Consider the following 22,946-nt stretch of genomic DNA (forward strand, 5'->3'; position numbering starts at 1 on the left):
TGATTTTCATGTCTTGTATGTTGCTGAGTGACCCCAAAATGCCACTGCTGTCGTTCCTGTTTTCGTCTGACATGTGACACCTACTGAATGTTGGTGTGTTCTCATATTTCCGTTCCTTAAGCTGCAGCTGACCCCTATTATTCCTATTAAATGTGGAAATACCCTTGTGTATTAAGTTTGTTAAAATCATCATCAAACCTCATTTTATGAGCTACTCTTGCGTGAGAGAAAAAAAAAAGTACCTTGCTGCTTATTTTAACATTACATGAGAGTTCTTGAGGATATTTTTAGTAAATGCAAAAATATGAGCAAAATCCTGTTTGCAATGTAAATGTCGTCACATCAGTCCTTGTATACCGTTTCGTTTTTCTGCGAGTAATGCAATCAATGAAGAAGCACGTTTTAAAAGTGTGCCTGCAGCCTGCAGCGGACAGGTGCAGCCGCCGTGTGCCTGGATGAGCTGGATGTGCCCCGCGCGCGCTCAGCAGGATCCCGGGGCCATGAGGAGATCAACGTGACAGACGGCACTGCCTCATGACAGTAAACACGGACTCCACACAGCCGTCCACGCACAGGTGCACGTGGTTCTCCCACCGTGACCGAACCGTTCTGCAAACAGATCGATACACGAGACAATTTCATTCTTTCCTCTTCTGCAGATTCAATAAGCTGTTTATCTCCATGAGATTAATGATTAATAAAGTGAACTTTTATCCTTTAGTGTAGAGCTCGTGACGTTTGAAAAGCTGCTTAAAGTGTCTTTATTGCCCTTGATGAAATATTCCGATATTTTTTGCTATTTTGCAGTCGTACGTGAGATTGTGTGCCTTTAACGATTTACACTCTTTTAATTTTATTGTGTTCCCTTTTTTTTTTTTTTTTTTTTTTTTTTTTTTAAACGGTAGTAGGTACCACACCGACTCGCCTCGCGAGGTTCGGGCTTGTTGAACTCCTGCGCTGGTTCACTGCCAGCACGTTCCCCGGCGCACAGCCTTGTTTCCATACACTTCAGCATGGTGGTACACGGGATCGGTCATGCCCCGCCCTACGCTCTGACGTCATCCGCCGTCCGCCCACTGAGGCGCCTCATCTGTAGGGAGTGGGCAGTCCTTTCGCCGAGGATACAGCGCCGTTTAACACGTGAGCCTCATGTGACAGAGGTAGATCAGTCTGAGCGGAGAGTCAGAGGGTTTATTTAACTCCTCGGTCTGTCCTCCCCCACTTTCCCAGCGCGCCACCAAGGCTTGACTTCCTCACCGCTGCGGGACCACGGCGTGGAGATCGCAGGAACTAACTTTACAGCGTTTTGTTTTTTAAAAAAATGACAAATTATTACACAATTTAAACCTTTTTTTGACGCATTCTGCGCATTTTTCGTTGCATTTTATCATTTCTTTTTTTATTTACAAATTGCTTTGCAAGTGCTGATAGAGCGCGTAAATAAATGCGTATTTATTTCTGAGTGCTTTTGGAAGAGTACCTCGGTTTTGACAGCAAAATTGGAATACAAAGAATGGAGCGAATTCCAAGCGCGCAACCACCCCCTCTGTCCAAACATCAGGCTGAACTGTCAGACGTGCAGGGGTAAGTTATACTTTCGAGATGTAGCTTTCCCAGACTGTGTCCCCCCCTTTTTTACCTCCACCTAAAATGCACCTAATGTATAGTTTTGTGCACTTTACCGTCAAAATGACTTGATTCCTTACTCGTGCGCTGTTTTTGTGTTTCTTTAGGATGGATTTCCCAATGTATGTTTATAAACCCAGGCGGGGAATGAAGCGAGGAGAAGAGAGCAAGGTCCGTTCTATGTGTATGTGTGTGTGTGTTCGTGTTTGTGGCTGTTTATTGCAAATTGGTAAACTTAAGTAATAACCATAGAGCTCAAATATCCAGGAATTAGACTAGGAGTTGGTCTATAGTCCCATAAATGGTTGACCTAGTTTCTACTATGACATAACTCCTGGATTCCTCCCTATCGGTGTATCTGCCTCTGGTCATGGAGAACTGTGTGCTCTCGTTTCACTTAAATTTACGGAATATATCTGTTTATTCTCTTAGGAAACCTACAAGCTGCCTCACAGACTCATTGAGAAGAAAAGACGTGACCGGATAAACGAATGCATCGCCCAGTTAAAAGATCTATTACCCGAGCACCTGAAACTAACTGTAAGTTCATAGTGTAGGTGGGAGGGTTAATGGGATTGGCTGTATTGAGCGGCACGCACCATCTAGTGGCTGTTTAGTGGTATCACATCTTTGTTGAGTGCGTCAGCAGCTCAAGCCGATGACGGCCCACGTTAAAGAGAACGTGCTCTTGTTAGATTCTGTTGTTTCGAGTGTATATTTTAAAAAGTTACATTCAAAGTGTTGATTTCCTTAATGCAAATGACATTTCCATAAATTCGTGTCTTGTAAATTATTTCAGAGTAATCACATGTGGTGATGTGTACATGTGTTTCTGCTTGGTTTCTGCGTGTTATATAAGAGGTGAGGATATGCTGACTGTGTGCGTGTGTCTCCATTAGACTCTGGGCCATCTGGAGAAGGCTGTGGTTTTAGAGCTTACGCTCAAGCACGTGAAAGCTCTTACCTCTCTTCTTGAGCAGCAGCAGCAGAAGATCCTTGCTCTTCAGAACGGCATGCAAATCGGTGAGCTGCAGATCATTTTTGCACAAGCACGAACAAACACACATGAGGAGCAGGATGGGTTTGTTAGACAGAATGCAAATTACGCAGATGAATGCAGAATTGCACCACTGAAAAGTAACTTCACTTACAGCTGTTTACAGAAGGTCACAGTCTATATCAGATTTCTGAGTGTGTTGTTTCCTTATGTGTTTATAGAGCAGCCTCCCATCAGCCAGGAGAAGTCAGAGGAGATGTTCTGCTCTGGCTTCCACATGTGTGCCAAGGAAATTCTCCAGTATCTCGCTAATCACAAGACTGACGGAGACTTCACCCCATCCCACGTCATCAGCCACATTCACAAGTTAGCTGTAGAGGTGCTGCACAGTCCAGCCCGACCCCACACCCCTCTTAGCCCTCGACCCGAGGAAATCCCTGCCTACCAACCTCATAAAGAAATGTCTCCCAGCTTAGCCCCTAAGCCCAGCGAGGGCTATGGGAGGAACTGTGTGCCCGTCATCCAGCGGGTGTACGCTTCACCAAGCAGCGAGCAGAGCGGCAGTGATACAGACACAGACAGTGGCTATGGAGGAGAGCTTGAGAAAACCGAATCTGGGGCACCGCAGGGACATCCAGATTATTACATTCACGAGAGCCAGCAGAAGCGACTGCTGGCTGACAGGCAGAACTCCAGCATCAAGCAGGAGGATGACGAGCCGCGCCACAAACGAGCCCGTGTGGAGTCGTCTGAGGATGAGCTGCTCTCAGGCGGAGAATCATCAACTTCTTCATCCTCTAGCGGATATGGAAGTTACATGAGTGCATCCCCTAACCACCCACCCCCTCCTCCACATCCCCTCTGCATGCCTTTCTACCTCATTCCACCCTCTGCTGCAGCTTACCTACCAATGCTTGAGAAATGCTGGTACCCTGGGGCCATGCCAATGCTCTACCCTGGCATGAGCAGCTCATCACCTACCATACCCAGTGAAAGGCCCGGCCCACCTCAGCTTGTGCTGTCTCCCCGGGGAGGTTCTCCGGCCCCAGCCATATCTCAGACCCCCATGGACTCTCCTGCTCTCCTTCAGGCACTCAAGCAAGTACCACCCCTCAACCTGGAAACCAAAGACTGAGAGATAAAGGCGAAAAGACTGCCCCGATATATTGCCCTGTTCTCAAGAACACGACTGAGCTGTTCCATAATTCATAATCACTCATCTCCTCTTTTCCTCAGCCTGGAGGGTAAAGCATCAAATAAGAGGACTTGTAGAAATGATCAAGGAGAGAGCGAGAGGTGAGAGCAGCATCCTTCCACGCTGAGAGGAATGCAGAGCTCTGGTTGAATGTCAAATGCTCAGCGGTGTTCAGTGGTATATATGTATCATATAAACTGGATCTGCCCTGTGCACACATAAACACACATATGGTTGAATGTAAAGAAAGAAATGTTTTAGCTGCTGCTGTTAAAGTGTAAACACAGATGAACATTGACGCATCTCACTCGCGATTTTGTAATTTAGAACGTGTTGCACCAAATGTTAGCGATAATTTGCCACCCAAAGTTTGTCGCCTATGTCCTTTGCTCACCATTATGATTACTGAGATGGGGAAAAAAAAGCCCTTTCAGCCATGACTGGCACCATAAAATACAAGGATTCCCTCAAATGTGTACAGACATGAGCGAGGGTACACCACATGGTGGATGAAGGAATAGGCCGCCGCATGGCCACGCTGAATGAGAGAAGTGTCGTTTATGATTTAAACAGACGCCTAAGATGGATTTTTCTGTAATTATTGTTCATAGATTTATTGTACATTTCTATTTTTGATACCTTCTCGCACTCTGTCTGCCCCGAGAGGTATATGAGGAGGGCAGAGTGTGGACAATGTACGTCGTGTACTCAGAAACTGTGTACATACTGTAGCACTGTGCTGGACCTGGTCTGCATACTCGACATCTGTTTCTGCTCAAGTCAAACCCGGTGTTTGTGCTTGCTGTTGCCTTTTACTTGTGAAAAGCTGATAAATCTCAGATGTTAATTCTCTGTACTATGTATCAATCCTGGAGACAAAGGAGCAAGGAAGTGAATGTAAACGTTTTAACCAGAAGACTAGTTTTCTATAGAAAGAGGTACTTGAGATTTTATATTTTGGGACCTACATGAAAGATGTTTGATGTAAATATTTTGTCTATAATTGTTGATATACATGATATAAGTGTATTAATAAAGTATTTTTTTTCCCGTGGAAACTTGTTCTGACCGTATATGTACGAAAGAGAGTGAGAATGTGTGTGAAAACAAAGAAATACTTTTTAGAGGTTTTACAGCACCACAGCATTCACGTCACAGGGAACACTTATGTAATGGCAGATCTGTGGCATGGCTCTCCTGCTGGTTAACCGTCTGTGGACTCAAATACAAAAACACAAGTAAACACACAAGTATAAACAGCTACAGTAAATCATCTGAAGCAACAGTCAGAATACATCTGCATCTTGTCACTATGGCTGTATGAGACGATAGTAAATACGATTATTCCGGATTTGTGACACACCCCTCTGTATTTAGTTTCCCTGCAGAGCGCTTTACCTCCTGGAGACATGCAAAACATGTAGCAGTATAATTTACAAAAAATGCTACCACTACCTCCTGTGTTGTGCAATCACATTTTTCATCTATGCGATAGCACTTCCAATTATAGGTTTATCTCAGTGCAGTTCAACACAAGCCCAGTGCCAGTCACAACATCTTTGACTTCCCACCTACACATTTTTTTTTTTCCAGTGCCCTTTTTTCTGAGCTTAGTCATTCTGTTGCTGGTTTGTTTATATAAACTACAGTTTGAGATTACGACCAGCCACCTAAATGTCATTTATATCTTTCAAACTAGTTTCCTTGAAGCTGATTTCCATTTATTTGTTTCAGGAGGAGTTGCATGTTTTATTGATGTCATGAGTTTGCAAGCAAAACCATTGTACATGTACTCACCACCCACTTTGTTATTTGCACCTTGCTAGTGCCAAGTTGAGCCCTTTTTACCGTCAGTGATGCCTTAATTCTTCTTGGCATAGATTCAACAAGGTGCTGGAAATATTCCTCAGCGATTCTCATCTATGTTGATATGATAACATCACACAGTTACAGCAGATTTGTTTGCTGCACATCCATGATGTGAATCTCCTGTTCCAGCACATCCCAAAGGTGCTCTATTGGAATGAGATCTGGAGACTGTGGAGGCCAGTTGAGTACAGTGAACTCAAAGTCATGTTCAAGCAATCAGTTTGAGATGATCTGGTCTCTGTGACATGACCTGTAATCCCCCTGAAGGAGTCATCAGAAGATGAGTGCACTGTGGTCGTAAAGGGACGGACAAGGTCAGCAATAGTACTTTGGCTGTGGTGTTTAAATGATGCTCAGTTGGTGCTAAGAGCCCAAAGTGTGCCAAGTAAATAACTCCCACACCATTACAACACCATCACCACACACATATATTGATATGAGGCAGGATAGATCCATGCTTTCATGTTGTTTACACCAAAGTCTGACCAGCGAATGTTTTTCTAGTCTTTTCTTATCCAATTTTGATGACTGAGTACTAATTCCAGTGTGGCCATCTGCTGCAAAGACTTGTTTGTGTTGTGCTTTCAAAGATGCTCTTTAGCTTAGCTCGGTTGTAACAAGTGCTTATTTGAATTATTTGAGTTACTGTTGCCTTCCTATCAGCTCAAAGCAGTCTGGCCATTCTTCTCTTCTTCTCTCTTTCATCTAGAGAACTGCTGCTCTCTAGAAATTCTCTTGTTTTCTCTGTAAACCCTAGAGACTTTTATGCGGGAAAATCCCAGCAGATCAGCAGTTTTCGAAATACTCAGATCAGCCAGTCAGTCACCAGCTATCATGCTACCTTCAAAGTCAATTTAAATCATCCTTAAATCTGATGCACGCTTTGAACTTCAGCAGGTCATTTTTACCATGTCTATATGTCTAATAAACCGAGTTGCTGCCACATACATGATTAGTGGATTAAATATTTGCATGCAGGAGCACTGAACATGGCTGCTGTACCAGTCGAGTATTGTTGCTGACTATGTCAATCCCTTTAAGACCACAGTGTACCCATCTTATGATGGCTGCTTCCAGCAGGATAACAAACTAGTGGATAAGATGAATACAATGTTTTCTCAAGTCATATTCGACTATCCCTCTCTCGTTGTTTCCTGCTGTAGTTAAAAAATTATGACAAAACATATGAAAAAAACTTTCATCCACATATGTTATTTAACACACAGCTCAACAAAATCTAGTTAAAGACAGTTTACATGAATTTGATTAAACCTGTGGCAGTCAAGTGTGTTATTGTCTGAATGTTTTGAGAAAATGACTGTAATCAGTAGAGTAAGCATTCTTCTTCTTGGGGCATAAAGACTATTCTGACCCATATCACTTAAAAAAAATAAGTTGTTTTTACATTTTAATTTTATTTTTATAAAAAAAAGCACTGAAACACTCAATTAAATAGCTGTTGCTAAATGTACCAGTGTGTCTGTGGACCCAGAATGATTTTCTCTGCTTATTTCCTGTCATCACCAAACCTTGAACCTTTTTTTTTGATCATTGAAACTTTATTGCCACCTGGTGGGGAATTGAAATACCCACATCCTATAAAAAGGCCAAACTTTTGTACAGACATGCATATAGATAAACTAACAGATACTCTGGTAATTTGGCTTCAGCCCATTCAAATGTAAATTATGTTCAGCATTTCTGGCTGTGCTCCATCTCCATCAACTCAACATCTCTTGTATTTATGTTCTCCTGTGAGCTCCCCTTTGTATCTAGCTTTGACTTGCCTTTGAGAGTTTATACATAACTGATGCTTGTGGGTAGTCGGGTGAGATAAAAAAGCAGAATTATGACAAACGTTAGTTCCAGTCACGATATTTGGTTGCAACTGAAAGACCTCCAGGGTTGGAAGGGGACCCTGGAGGGACGGAAAGACCCTGGAGGAAATCTTATGTTGTGGCTCAGAACTTCGCTGGGAAAGGAGGGATTTGGACGTGTGTGATGCATGATGACGAATGGACTGATGTTTACCCTCTGATGTACAACACGCCGGGTCTAAGGAAAAGGATAGACTCCTTGGCACCAGGGTTGCCCCACTGACACGGCGACGTAATCCTAAACGCTGTGCTTTCTTCTGAGGTTCAGTGTGTACACTCACAGGCTGTTCACATGCCACACTGCGGCAGGATCTGCGAACAGGGCAGGTGTTTTGACGTTCTGCTTTTCTATCGTGCTCCCTCTTTGGACATGTAGATGTCATCTGGCTCTTTTTCACTTGGCTCTCCTTGCCTAAAAGGGGAAAATCAGCAACTGCATGTGGCTTCTGACTGAACTGTTTGTGTCTTGGCTCAGCCACAGCTTGAGATGACTGCTCTGGATGGACCTGATGAGTGAGAGGTGAGTTAGAGATAAAAGACTGTCTGTAATGTCTGGATCTCTTTATGGGCGCTCCTTCCACTAGCAGGTTCACTCCCAAATACTGAGGAACTTCAACTGCAGCCTGGAAATGTGATAAAGTAAAAACAAATCACAAAATTTTCCATGGCATTCATCGTTAAGTAGAAATACCCTGGAAATAAACAGCAATTGGCTTTGGAGCGAGTCCAACCTGTTTGTAAATAAGCTTGAAGCCTCCTGTGTAAGCACTGGGATCAGTCCTCCAATCTAGCACAACCCTCAGCGTGTCGACTTGCACAGCAGGACAGAGCCGCGCAGTCACAGTGCTGGAGCAGGCCATAGTAGGGCTGGCATTGATCTCTAGAAGCCAAGGCCTCAGATCTCTGCCCAACATAAAATCAGCTCCATAAAGCTCAAAGCTTGCCTTGCGGGGCTCCACCAAATCCTGGGCTGTCTGTAGAGCGTGGACCACTGCTTGCTGCATGCCTGGTATCACCACCGACTCCCACTCTGTCTCACGGCCCTCTCGCTGCAGAAAAGAGCGAAACTGTGAGCAGGACCACATATTATCCTCCGGCACTCCTGGATGGCGGTTACGAGATGGCTGGAAGTGCTTCTGGATGGAGTTGTTGCACAGGTGGACTGAGCTGAGGAAAATGGTAGAAAATGGGAACATCCATAAAGTACTCTAGATAAAAGACACCGTAAAACTTAACTGTAACCTTTAGTTTTTGTCTTTTGTTTGAAAACTCTTACTGACCAGTCCAGAGTTTTTGTTGAGTAAGGCTGAGTGGAAAACCGCAGGTAGCACTCTTTGTAGAACCAGACAGTCAGAGGGTTCCAGTCAGTTACAAGGAACCACTGACGGAGGTCAAACTTTGTGCCGTGGACCAGCAGGGGGCGTTCCAAGTATTTTTGAACCACCCATTTACTCTCTTTTGTCAGTGCTCTGTCAGTGTCCACAAGTGCCAAAATCTCATCCAGGCGATTCATACACATAATGCCTAATGATGACGAGGGTGTGGAAGTGGAAAAAAGAGAAAGCAGAGCTGATTAAAACACAAAATCAGAACTGCAATTTTGACAAACTATATGATTCAACAGTGTTTAAGATGACCTCCAGAATCAAATCTGATGTTTGATGATGGAATCACATATCTTTCCAGTCTTTTTAAAGTAATTTCACTATGCCAGTTTACAGTCAATACCATGTCGAATTTCCCAGCATACATTCAAAGTATGGGTCAAGTTAATTTCTTGAAACATTTGGATGGACAGAAAGGCAAGAATGAAATACAAAGTACTTCAACTTCAAAAATAAAAAGAAGGCTTGGCTTTACCACTGCTGTGCAGTGCAATAAAGGCCTCTTGTGTGCAGCCAGATGGAAGGAAATGCGACCAAGACCAACAATACCAGCATGATCGCAGACAGAAAACTATTTGACAGCTCAACAAATAAAAATGATCCCTGGACAAAGTTGTCCTCTGTAATTTGTCAGAAAGTAATAAAAAATGACTTGCAATAAAAATAAGAAGAGCCCTCCAAAGTGAGCACCCATCCTACTAAAGATAAATGAAGGCAGAGGAAAAATAGTTATACATACATATATAATTCCACTTAGGCCAGACTTAACTACAAATCATATCTTTGTTGAGATGAAAACAGTGGTGCTTAAAAACTTATGTGAGTCTCAAAATAAAAACAGTGAAAGTAGAAAAAAGAGAGTGACATCTTTCTTGTCTATGTATTAAAATTAGTAAAATAGGGTATATAGTATATATATAGGTGTTTTTTTTTTTCAAATGATTTTATGGGAAAGTTTGCACAGAAGACTTGATGCTATAATTTATGTTATGCTATTGTAGTCTTGGCAGACTATGTTGTTATGCACATATAATTTTTACGTATGTGCTGTGTTTTTTTTCTATTTTGCTGTAATATAACTCCCAAATAAAAAGGAAAATCTAAAAAATAATCTATAATAAGATCTGATCTGAAAAACAAAACCAGGCTTGCTTTCTTCAATATTTTTCACAGTTGTTTACCTGTAAAAGAAAGCCAGCTTGCCATGTAAGTATCATATTAACTATTACGAAGGTAAATTATCAGAAAAAAGCCTAACCTCTTCCTCTTGATTTGGCACCTGGTTTGATGATCCAGATGTTGTTTAATCCATCTGTGTCCAGCTGTGGGCAAACAGCCTGAAGTCTGGTTAACATATCCTGGCAACGCTCCACAAATACACTGCTGCCCCTGATCAGTTTGCCTTTACTGCATATAAACATGTTGTTGTTAGAATTGCAAATACAGCATCATTTACAATATTTGTAATTTTATAGTAGTGGAACTGGAATGGTAGCTTTCTAATGCCCTCTGTATTTTGAACATGTATACCATGTCATTCTATATTTAACCCAACCTTTACTTATTGACTTGACTAAGCCATTGCATGGGATGTACCACTGACAGGTAGAAGTGGCACCTGACATGAAGAAATCCTTCCAGCAGCTAGAAAAGGCCAGTTTAAAGGACAGCACAAAGGCTCTGATCATGGCAGCACAGGAAGCACCAGATGGATGTATGCAGCAGTCTACCGCAGGCGACAGGACCCAGACTGTGCAAAGATGCTCCAGAGAAGGTCCAGCACATAGTAGCAGGATGTAAGAGGCAAGCCAGGACACCGTACACTGGGAGGCACAACTAAGTGGAGGGAATAGTGTACAAGAGCATACAGACATTCCCAAGTCCTAATGAGAGACACCACCAAACGTGGTTGGAAACATCATGGCTAAGGTCTTGTGGGACTTCAAGTTCCACACAGACAAGCAGCTGCTGGCCAATCCATCAGACATAGTGGTGGCTGACAAAGAGCAGAAGACCATAGTTGTGATAGATGCGACAATCTCAGTGGACAGTAACATCAGGAAGAAAGAGCACAAGAAAATAGAAAAGTACACCTAGAGCAGATGTCCAAAGTGGTCCCAGTGGTAATGGGAGAACTGGGAGCTGTATGTAAGCTGTAAACTGGAAGATGGTCTCCAACAGATTTCAGACGCAACACCTGAGGTCCAGAAGAGTGCAGTGAGCTAAGATATTGCACAGAACCCTCAAACTCCCAGGTCTCTGGTAGAAGACCTGAGATAAGGAACACACACACCCCTTATGGGATGTTCTCCTGACTAATGAGAACTCCAATTTTGCTGTTTCAGATACCTTTTAAATTTGTTAGCAATCTATATTGATTTTTATAAGCAGACTTCCACTGCCAGTAATGAAAATAAAACTAGTGTAACCTGATGGCATTTTTTAGAAAAACCCTGTAAGCACCCAGAAAATCTCTCAACTCACTGCACAACCATGTAGTAGTGTTTAAGAAACTCTGCCCATTGCGCTTCCTCCACCGAGGGCGGGATTTCTGCTGTTACATCAATGTCGCTGTGCTTTAGAACACTGAGAAACTCTTGACACACGTGTAAGGCTGTGTTAATAATTTCTGGACCAAGAGATCGATGTTCCTCATTATCCAACTCTGCGGAGAGAGAGAGACAGAGACAATATTGCACCGTTATACTCCCCCTTGTCCAAACTTTGCATCATAAGCATTTTTATTTCTATGTGTGAGAAATTCTTTCTAAACCTTCAGTGACACTGTTCTTGGATTTTTGTTTTTCCCCCTCTGGTTCATCTCTTCTCCAAATACTTGTCTCAACCACATACCGCAGCAGGCTGGTACATGCTGTTCTCCTGAAATCCTCTTTATGTTCATAAAAAAGAGAAAAACAGTCAGAGAAGCTGTTGGATAGGGCATAAGTCATCTTAAAAATTCTTTACACCTAAATTACACCTCATTTAGTCTTGTAGAAAATCTTTTTTTCTGTTATATGTAATTTACTGTACCACACAGCAGACCTATGAATGCATGCTTTTCATCCTCTGCTCCAAGTCTGTAGCATCTTGGGAAGAAAGTGTCAGGATCAGCTGTGTCAAACCACTGAAGGTTACGCAGATTCACACAAAGTCCCACCTGAAAACAAAACAATTACACTGCAGGAAAAGAGCTAAATAAACTGTATGTGCCAGTTAATCATTAGAAACGTTTTACCTTTGTGGTAAATGTTCCAGCATTCGCATAGTGATTGGTCATCTGGTCGTGCCGCAAGGAGCGACAGTCTATGTTATCCCGTCGTGTCGTCCAGTAGAAATGCGTTATTTCATTTCGAACAAGGCGAGACTACAAGAGTCACAACAAAGACACAAGTAAAAATCCCTTGGCTTTACACTGGGCAAGATATCAGTGTTAAGTTAGTGGGTGCACCTAAACCTTATCTTACCATGAGGTCATACATGTCATCAAGGTTCTCCCCTTTCTCACCTTCATCCACTCTCTCTGTCACAAGATAAGAGGTGTGCATGCATGCATGGTTACAGGTGTTTATAAAGGGGTCTGTGTTAGAGGCTAGCATCTGTAATGCAGCATACGATTTCTTGTTTACCAGCTGAAGGGAAATCCATCTAATTTGTGTTACAATTACTCTCTGTTAATTATTCCCACACTTAGAGGGGGGCAATCCTTTCTCTTTTTGGCCTTACCAGTAAAATAACTGCAGGTCAGCCCATCATTACCATCCTCCTCCTCATCGCAGGGGTAAGTAGGTGATCTTTGGACGGGATGTGGCAAACGACGTTCAACCCACCCTCTGGCCCATAATGCAGCACGGATCACTGGATAGGGTCCCTGCACTGAAAACACTTTCCTTAACTGAGAATGACGGGAAGAGAAATGAAGAAAAAAATATGACACAATCAACTGTGGCATTACAATAAAAATCTGTTTTTACATATGATCACCTTCACAGCTTTGTCCACCAGTGCTTTAGCTGTTTTCAGCCTGTCTGGATTGATCACTGGCAGGCTAGGTACACTGGATCGTATCCTTCCATTCACTGGAGCAACTGTGGATTGTAACACTGGAACAAACTCCAGATTTAAATATGAAGTACTAATTATGTTTTTACGAGCAGATGTACAATGACTTACCTGGCATTTGTTGCTGAGGTCTGTAGGTCTCTTTTCAACTGACCAATGCACAGTGGGAAAGAGAAAGCAAAAATGCATCCAGTTACACTATTTTTACATCATATTATAGGATTTGAAATTATACAGATCTATGAATAGCAAGCTAATATAAGTAGATCCAAATTTACAGGGACATTATTCCAATATCCAAATATATCTTTTCACTGTAGACCTAAACATGCTGTTGGCTACTGTTTCCCCTGCAGCTGAAAAATAGAGAAGGCTTTACTATAAATAGTATGGCATGTGGTACCTAATTTTGTCTATGCAGCAGCTGAAGAAGGATGTAAATTGGGTTAATCAGGCATCTTAATCTGAACTGATTTAGGTTGTGATGACTGGCATAGCTACGCACAAGAAGGGCAGGTGCGCGCACACGAGTAGAAACATAAAACGTATGCACCATGACCAGCCGTGGATTGATAAGCCAACTCTCCATGATCTAAAATAGCGATTAAAAATGCATAAAGAATATTTCTAAAATGAATCTCAAATAAAACCAGGTGGTATTTTACAGTGGACATGAATTTACAGACCTCTGTTGTCACTTCCTCACTGAACTGGCGGCTCTATGCATGGGCTGTATCTGTATGCGTCCATAGACTTGCTCAGTCCGGCTTCCTTCATGCTGCCGCACACTGTTCCCATAACAACCGTGCATGCTCCCACAGACCGTTTATAGTTGCCCCAACAACAGTGTCCAGGAGAAACAGGACGCCACGCTGGTGGATGAAAAATCCACCACCTTGAGGCATGCCTTAAAGAAACTGGATCACTTATCGGACACTATCAGTTGCAAACACCGTGGCTTACAGGTGTATGCGACAAGCACAAGGACAATTAAGGCACTCATACATGATATGTGTGTGGAAATATCCCGTTGCAGTTGCACTTTGAATTCAGTGTGAATGGACAAAGTGGTTAAAGAGGGTCAGCTTGCCAAAATTCAATACAGTGTTCTGCAACGTGACGTGTAGACAAGAGTTCATGCTGAGGTCAATGATGGAAAAAACAAACAAACAAACAAAAAATGTTGCTTTTTATTTGGTTAATTAAATTTTATCTTCTTATCTCTCAATAAAGATTAACATGTTGTGTAGTTAAAGGAACCCATCTGTGCTACATCGTAAATAACTGCCGTCAGTGATAAATTATGTCATTTACTACGCATGGATCTTTCTTGTAATGCTTCAGCTTAACACACGGTGGCGTCCGAAGACTTCTGGTATATTCTGGATCAATCAGATTCTGAATGTCTGTGTTCGTTCAAGCCAGTGCGCCAAGAAGGCAACACTACAGCGTCTGTTACAGCTTAATATTATGTTACCAATCTGCGTATTTTGGTAACCCGAAACCCGCAGTCACAAAGAGTTTAGTCCAGGTAGAGTAGTCTGCTGTTGGACTACATGAAAACATTTATTCTACTGCATGAATTTCATTGTTATAGGTTGGAAAATTTTACGCCTTTTCCAACAAATATCAGTCTCTTAAAATTAATTGAACTGGTAAAGATGAAGCTTTACCCAAATATGATTTCTAGAAAGGATAAAAGGCATCTGAAATGACAGTTAACCGTTTTTAACAGCTTTGTGATTGAAAAAGAGGAACATATGAGTGAACAACGACTTTTTTGCATAGATATATGTTATATTTTCTTAAATGGTACGTACATTTATGCATATATGACGCAGCAGCCTTCACGTGATATACCAGACTTTTAACCTGCATGTTTTTTGTTTTGTTTTGTTTATGGTGGATTTCAGTATTTCAGACCACTTACTAGCATTAATAAGATGTGCGTCGTTGTCCCATTAAAACATACCCAGCTTCAAATTTAGTTTGACGGGATCTGCGCTACAGTAAGTAAATAAAGTTTATTAATTAAGCGCTTTTCACAGACAGAAAGCTAACATACGCATAATAAACAGGTGAAGCACCAAAGAACTTTAAACAAGATAAATACTGTTAGTATACATTATTGTGTAGGTTGAGTTATTTGTCACATTAAGATTATTCAGTCGTTTTAGGTGTGTGCAGAAGGACGGAATTGAACCTTTTGCTGTGCACAGTAGTCGCACAACCGGAAACAGCTGGAAAGAACACTGTAAAGAAGCTATGTAGGCTCATAATAGTCTTGGCTTCAACGTGTTGGTAGCAGCAATGCGTCGCAGCTCGTTGCTTACCTCTGCGCTCTGATTGGATGAGGCTGCAGTGATGCTCTCTGCATCCTGCTTTCACACAGCCAGAGCAGGAGGGAGGGGAGCTCGAAGCGCGACTGGGAAATCATCTTAACACAGGAGCAAAATAACCATTTTCTTCGCTTTAGTCCTTTGAGATAGATGTAAACACTTAATATGGCCGCAGAAACAAAAGGAGCTGATGTAGCCAACTCGTGACTGTTCACTCAAAACGTCCGGAAACAGCGCAAAGCGGCTCAGTGAAAGTCTCACTTTACACTCCGTGAAGGTAAAGCAGGATAACCAGGAGACCATGAGCGCGCAAGTCAACGACCCCGAGAGTATACTGTGCTACCAGGTAAAGTGGCCTTTAACTGTGTACTGCATTGCTTTGACACTGTGGGCTGGCACTGAGCAGGGTGCACACAACCTCCGACAACTGTAGTCCCATGCTGCGAGATTCTCTCAAACTCAAAGATTGAGCGCACTCTGGAAGGTTTATAATATTCTTTTTATTGCATTCGTCTAACTGAATATTTTAATGGTTAAGAGTCCTCAGTAAAACATTTTGTATGATGTTAAGTTGTGTTTCCTGCCCTATAGGATGATGCTGTAATCGGGGGATGTTGTTGATGTTGTTCTGAGGTGCGAACACGTGCACTGATTCCGGAGAGCATTGAAATGCGCAGAGGGGTCGTAGCTCCTGGGACTAACGCACAAGAATACATGAATGATTGCGCTCTGTAAATGCCATGGACACGGTGCTGTGAGAGTGCAGCAGATTATTGATTAGATATTTCCCCCGGCTCCACACAGCGCTCATTAAAAACTGTTGGTCCGAACGACGCGTGTGCACGAGGCAGAATAAAAGGAATATAGAGAGTGTGGTGGATTTTCTGCTGACTTTTAGTTAAACGGCGTGCTATTTCTTCTTAGTTACCCTCAAATGACCTTGACGCCATTCTTACATGGTGTTCTATAAAGAGCCGAGGGTCTGCTTCCATACAGACAGAAGGGGGACAGCTTGTGGGAAAGCTGTGGTTTGAAGGGGAAATTGTTTTGATCCAGTGTCCTGATGTGCAGTCCTCTAACAGAATCTCGGTAGCAGTATGGATAAGCAAGTCAGTGAGCACACTGGCTTCATTCAAACTGACAATCATTAACATTTGAACAGACTGATTATAACCACCCTGGCATGCAGTTGGGCAGCGTAATGGACTTGATGCAGCCTACCCTAACAGTCGTGTCACCCTTTTGATTCATAGCATCCTGTCTGAGCCAGAGACAGATGGAATAAGACCAGAGGTGAGCTGGGAAGTCTCTGATATGATTAGCCAGCTTTCAGAAAGGGAGAGGAAATGGCCAGAGAAGCTTGCTCTTCAAATATTAGCGTTATGTAAGCTTGTGTTAAAACCTGTATAATTGTCTCTCCACCATGTCTGTGATGTGTTGTGGACCTTTGCTTTTCATACCACCTGCAACCTGTTGAGTTCTCACACGGTGCTGCTGATGGGGCTCAGGTGGTGGGAAAAGACAGGTAATTTCTTTTAGGAAAATGCAAAATGTAAAAATGGATAACAGCAGTAAGGCTGGGAATAGAACAGTTTCACTTAGATATAGCAGCACATTCAAAGATAATTTGATGAAGGGTTAATTATTAAATTATTAATTAATTTATTTAAAATGGAGACGTCTTTGTTTCCTTGGCATAAAAGGCGAATAATGTCAGCTTCCACGTTTAATCTATGATACTGCCTTATATATATATATATATATATATATATATTTTTTCTTTTTAGAGGTTTGTTAAAAATTTTTTAAATATTTGGTTTAGATACAAAGTAACTACATATACAACTACTGGAAAAAGTACAAATCAGTTGAAGCTGAAGTGCAACCATGGAAGAATATGGATATAGGACTGGACAAACAGATGTTGTTATATCAAGCAAATTGTCAGTTTTATATATATGTCATTCTCCAAGTACTAAACAGGTGAAGTAATGTCACGCTTGGGAAATAATTATTGTGTAAATGTTAATAGATACTCTTTAATGATTGCATAAATTGACTTTTTAATCCATTCGCCCCATGCAGCCAAATTTGATCTCACAACTAGCACAACCTTTGCATAGAACAAGGAGCAACACGTTTGTGAAACTTGAACTTAATTAATAAACTACTATTTTTTAAGAAAAATAAGTGAAATTTCACAAAATTTCCACATTCAGCCAGTGTGCTGCCACTGCAAAGAACTCCCAAACTTAGTGAAATGCATCATGACAGCTACTCGGCTTAACTGTGACCGGGATGTTGGTCAAAAGCTCCTAATTGTCTTTTTCAACAAAAGATTGTAAAGCTGACAACGACTCAGACCTCTGTCTTTGCAAAGCCCTTTGAGGACTGGATTAAATCTTTTGGCAGGGTGGTTTTGGTCCATGGGCTGTATTTTTGACACCCTTAGTTTAACCACTGGTAAAGTAAGACCCCACAAAGTTTAGTCTCACTGTTACAAACTTGAGTGCTTCATTTTAGTAAGCACAGTGTAATTTTTTTAGTGCCATTCATGCACTGTGTATACAGTACCTGCAATAAAGGAAAGTATTGTATTGATTGAGACGACTTAATTTTCCCTCACTGCTTCCATTTATCTAACAGAAATGTAAATCAATAAGCCCAAATAAAACCAGCAAAAACAAGCCTACAGACACAGTCAAAACGAACAGCAATGACTTCCAGATCTCTAACTAAACCAACTAAACAGGTATTCCTTTTCAACTGTTCACAGTATCACTCCCAGGCCTGCTACTGTAAGTGATTTCAGTTACAGTTAATAATTTAGTGCACTCCACATCGTGCATTTGTCTGCATTTTAAGCCCATCAAGCACAAAACTGTCACAGTTCCCAGTTTAGTCCCTTTACGGTAACTATTTGGCATCGGCCCCAAAGTTTCATTTTAATTAGTTTTGTGGTATAGAGTCCATTTAGTGACCGTGATCAATAAGCCCCCATCTAATGAATGAATGTGTACTTTAAAGAGCAACATTCTAGTTTCCAAAAGTTATGTGAAAACTGTACTAAAACTCTCATTTTTTAAGGCAGTCAATACATTATTATAGTAATGAGGCATGACCAGCCCATCCAATTATTGGCAGCCGTTTAGTTTGAAAGAGCATGTATAATTACAGATTTCTGAAAAACTCTTCAAAACTCAGGAAATGGTATAGAAGACGGTTTTGGGAATCCTTTGGTCCTCTGGACTTTGGCACTAGTATTTTTTTTTTCAATTCTTGGGCCAGATGACTGAGAATTAGTTAAAAACCCAAATCTCAGTGCTCAGCCCACTTTAGTGTTTGCTTTTGATTATTTAACCTTATTGTGTACTATATTGTAGAAGGTGTAATTTTTAATCACAGTATATATTACAGTCTTTTACCCACACAGCCATTTGAGCTGGCAGTAATCTTTCTAGAAGGAAAACAATTAGAGAGAGAGAGCTATAGGGAGGCTGAATTCAACATGTGGCATTGAATAAGGTGTGTATGAGTCATGCTACTCGTGGGCTGATACAGTCAAAACAGCCGTCCCTCTCATCCTACCTCCCCCAGCTATCGCTTTTCCTCTTTCAGTCTTTCACCAATACCTCTTCCTCTCCACCATTCATGTTCATCCCCTCCTCTTTGCGAAGCACTGTCACATGTGTCTGCACCAGATCTGTAATGTCGCCATGCTGTGGAAGGGGCTTAAATAACCTTGGGCTATGGCGCCAAGTGCCAATCCAGGCTCTCAGAAACAAAGCTCAGTCTGGAAGTGACAGACTCAGTTGTCTGAGTCAGGTTGTATATCCCTGCTGTCAATTCAGAGTGCTTGTGTGTGGGGAATAGAGGGGGGTCAGCACTGAAAAGGGAGGTGGGGTGTTGTTGGAGTTTGAAGATAAAAATAGGAGACGCCAGAGAAACACAGTGAAGGAGGAGAAGGAAAATTTTGTCTCAAAAGATTTGCTGAAAAACTGTTTCGTTACAGGGCACAAAATCAATGTTATGGTTGGTCAAGTCAGGAATGAAATCTCAAAAGACTTGAAAGTTCAGGCCATGCTGTTAATCTTGGAAAGACTTTTATGAGCTATCAGTCAGCGCGTTGCAGGGCTGTTCTCTGTACAGTGCTAATGCAGCTGGTGTCCATCTTTTGAAACAGGCTTATTTTTGCAACAATTTTTTGCTCATACGTGCATCATTTTCCTGCCTCTTGTGTTTTCAAAGCTCTCCATCAAGATCTCAAAGTCTTTATAGTAGCCAGCCAGCTTTGACTTCACTCACAGCTCCTTTGCAGCCCCGTTGGAGTCAGAGAGCATTTTGGTGCCAAGCATCGATTGCCCCGCTCAGCTAGGACACGGGGATTCAAATCATTGCTGCTCTACTTGTTCGGGACGATAAGCAGTTCAATATGTTGTTTTGTTTTTTATCCTCTTTGATGCTTTTCGACAACACCTTGTCAAATAATACTTATCTTAAAGATGACGTCCTGCATCACAGGCAGGTTTTATCAGCAGTCTAAGTAGGACATTCAACCCTGCTCTGGGAATCTGACATGTTTCTGGGACAGCCTGCTCTGCGTTTTCAGAGGTATCAAACACGCATTTCATTTTCATACTGAGACACTAAACTGAGGTGTTTGAAGTCATCAGCATGTGGATCTTTGATATTGGCAAAGTGTAATACATAGAATCATTTGTTTGTATTCTAACAGTTTGTCATTAACTAGGTGAACAAAAATATTATTTCATACCCTTTAAATATTTAAAATATTCAAAGGGCATAAAACATCAGATTAATTCCCCGGAAAAGGCGCTGTCTTTTTTTCTACGCACAATTTTGCCTCTTAACATTACTGTCTCTTCATTGCACATCAACAAGAAGCTTCAGAATAGTTAAAAAGACCATCCTTTAAAAAAGTCACATTACTTTGGAAAAATCTGGAGGGCAAATACCTCTGATGTTCCAAGAAAGCAAAACATAGCTAGAGTTTATTTATGAGAATACAGTGCTCTTAAGTTCTGATCTTTTCCAGCTTTTTCACATTATAATATCTGCAGGTCATTTGAATTAACACTATCACGTCTTTTTAGTCACAAAGCAGCTTCGGTGAGGGCCGGCTGTTAACACCGAGATGCTGGTAAAGGACAGAACCTCAAGGACGGGGAGCCATTTTGGCAGTGAACTGATCCTGTGGTACAGTCGTGCTAATCTGTTGGGAAAATTATTGAGCCATAATCCCACCTCAGTACGGTGGCAGATATTGAGCTTGAGGAAAAGAGTAAAGAAAGAGGTCCGGTTGCCAGGATATAAAAACAGGCAGAATCACACAAATGACTTGCTCTGTCAGTGGAAAATTACGCACACGTGCGTGCTTTGAGGGTCACAGATGTGCTCCCACAGAGGGAACAAACAAAACTTTGAGTTCCATGTGAGGCTTTAATTAGCTGAAGCGTGTAACGTGACACAGGAGAGGTGAGTTGTGAATGACAGGGAACCATTAACATGTGAAAAAAAACCCCATACCTGCATGACTTTGCCATTAAGGAAGCGCTGTTAGTCAAGTGCGACCTGGATGACTGCGGGCTGTGAGTCACAAGCATGGACTGAGGAGAACATCATAATCATGGAATAGATACATGGTTGTGTAATCTGATCTCGCCCACAGTGACGATCTTTTATTTCTTTCATGTTGCATCTTTTCCTCTCTGAAATGCAGCTTCACTCTGTAGTCAAAGTTATTGTTGTAGATTTTGCATCTCTTGGTCTGTGTGTGAGTGTGTGTATGTGTGTGTGAGCATGTATTCATATCTTTGTGGGGACCAAAAATTGGAAGTTTACTATACTTGTGGGTCCAAAATCCTGGTCCCCACAAGTTTGAAGACACTTTTGAGACTCAAATTGTGGTTTTAGTGGCAGGGTTACAATTGGGCTTTGGTTAGGTTTAGGCTGAGGGTTAGGATTAGGCATTTATTTTGGATGGTTAGAGTTAGGGTAAGTGACTAGGGAAAGCATTGTGTCAGTTAGATGTCCCCACAAGATATGAACACCCGACATGAGTGTGTGTGTGCGTGCGTGTGTGCAAAATGGAAACAAACTAATTGATCTGATCTGATAGCCTATCTGGGACAAAGAGCTTTTAGAGTCGTCCCTCTTTTGAAGTGTATCTATATGTTTAGTAAAGCTGCAGTTCTAATGGAGCTGACTGCCTGCAGCCTGAGCCCAAACCTATAAACTGCATTAAACCACTAACACCTGCACAGCTACAAAGATTACTGGGGCATTGTGTGTGAGAGAAAATCACAGCTACATGTGAATGCACACAGAGCTTTGAGCAGTAGATTTGAATGACCTGGTTTGTGTGGATGTTCTGTCTTTCACATGTTTTTCTGTCTTTCATAAATGCAAACCCTAATCAAAAAAACAAAAATGGGACTGTGTTTAAAATGTCAGTAAAACAGAATGCAATGAACTGCAGATCTCATAAACCCATATTTTATTCACAACCAAATGCAGAAAACATATTGAATGTTTGAATGTTTAAATTTAGACATTTCACCATTTCATGAAGTTTGATGCCAGCAACATGTCCCAAGAACTTAGATTTAGAATAGAATAGAATTCAATAGAATAGAATTCAACTTTATTGTCATTGCACATGTCACAGGTACAGGGCAACGAAATGCAGTTTGCATCCATCCAGAAAGTGCTTTAGTCGTGATATAGATATATTACAATATATATTAGCAATAATAGAGATGTGTAAGTATATTACAGAATGGGGTCTATTATGGTATGTTATAATGTACACAGTGTGAAGTATGTTATGAATATTCTATAACTATAAGTATGTACAGGCTGTAGTGAGTACAAGCTATGTACAGGCTATGAACAGGATATAAATATGAAATAAAAACTATACAGAAATCTGAGATATACAGTTATACAGAATGTGAACTATGTAAGTTATAAACAGTTGTGGGATTAAAAATTATCGTATGTACAGAATGATTATCTACACAGAACTATACAGTAGTGGTAAAGTGCTAGTGGTTGTGGGTGTGTGTATGTTCAGTCCATGAGTTTAACGTGGGTCAGATGTCAGGAGGCAGAGTTCAGGAGTCTGACAGCTGTGGGAAAGAAGCTGTTCCGGTACCTGGTGGTCTTAGTCCGGACGCTCCTGTAGCGCCTCCCAGAGGGCAGGAGGGTGAAGAGTCCATGTGATGGGTGACTGGGGTCTTTGATGATTTTCCCAGCCCTTTTCAGACACCGCTTCCTGTAGATGTCCTTTATGGCAGGAAGTGGTGCTCCGGCGATGCGCTGGGCAGTTTTCACGACCCTCTGCAACGCCTTCCGGTCCGAGGCAGAGCAGTTCCCGTACCAGACTGTTATACAGTTGGTCAGGATGCTCTCGATGGTGCAGCGATAGAAGTTCACCAGGATGTCTGAGGAAAGGTGGTTCTTCCTCAGAGTCCTCAAGAAGAAGAGGCGCTGGTGAGCCTTCTTGACCAGCTTGGAGCAGTTGGTCGTCCAGATGAGATCCTCGGAGATGTGGACTCCCAGGAACTTGAAGCT

At 41.8% G+C, this 22,946-nt stretch overlaps 3 protein-coding genes across 3 annotated transcripts in view; 2 read left to right on the plus strand and 1 right to left on the minus strand.

Moving 5' to 3' along the window:
* Positions 1–1,148: 1,148 nt before the first annotated feature.
* Positions 1,149–4,876, plus strand: LOC116326613 (class E basic helix-loop-helix protein 40-like). The gene is made up of 5 exons (XM_031747962.2): positions 1,149–1,584; positions 1,734–1,797; positions 2,059–2,166; positions 2,526–2,649; positions 2,845–4,876. Exons 1-5 carry the CDS (start codon positions 1,514–1,516, stop codon positions 3,756–3,758), a joined length of 1,281 nt encoding a protein of 426 aa, XP_031603822.1. The 5' UTR covers positions 1,149–1,513; the 3' UTR covers positions 3,759–4,876.
* Positions 4,877–7,175: 2,299 nt separating this feature from the next.
* ttll3 (tubulin tyrosine ligase-like family, member 3) lies at positions 7,176–13,840 on the minus strand. The gene is made up of 13 exons (XM_031747990.2): positions 13,698–13,840; positions 13,123–13,160; positions 12,934–13,052; positions 12,676–12,844; positions 12,417–12,472; positions 12,188–12,316; positions 11,995–12,109; positions 11,723–11,839; positions 11,434–11,614; positions 10,208–10,356; positions 8,845–9,088; positions 8,296–8,731; positions 7,176–8,187 (listed from the first exon to the last, which is right to left on the minus strand). Exons 2-13 carry the CDS (start codon positions 13,127–13,129, stop codon positions 7,414–7,416), a joined length of 2,496 nt encoding a protein of 831 aa, XP_031603850.1. The 5' UTR covers positions 13,130–13,160; positions 13,698–13,840; the 3' UTR covers positions 7,176–7,413.
* Positions 13,841–15,376: 1,536 nt separating this feature from the next.
* Positions 15,377–22,946, plus strand: part of slc4a8 (solute carrier family 4 member 8) — a 33,366-nt gene continuing 25,796 nt past the window's right edge. Inside the window, exon 1 of the mRNA XM_039612710.1 lies at positions 15,377–15,696. Coding sequence (XP_039468644.1) covers positions 15,652–15,696 — 45 coding nt within the window. The 5' untranslated portion in view covers positions 15,377–15,651. The remainder of the gene's footprint in view (positions 15,697–22,946) is intronic.

This window comes from Oreochromis aureus, linkage group 5 (genome assembly GCF_013358895.1).
Source record: "Oreochromis aureus strain Israel breed Guangdong linkage group 5, ZZ_aureus, whole genome shotgun sequence".
NCBI classification, from domain to species: Eukaryota; Metazoa; Chordata; class Actinopteri; order Cichliformes; family Cichlidae; genus Oreochromis; species Oreochromis aureus.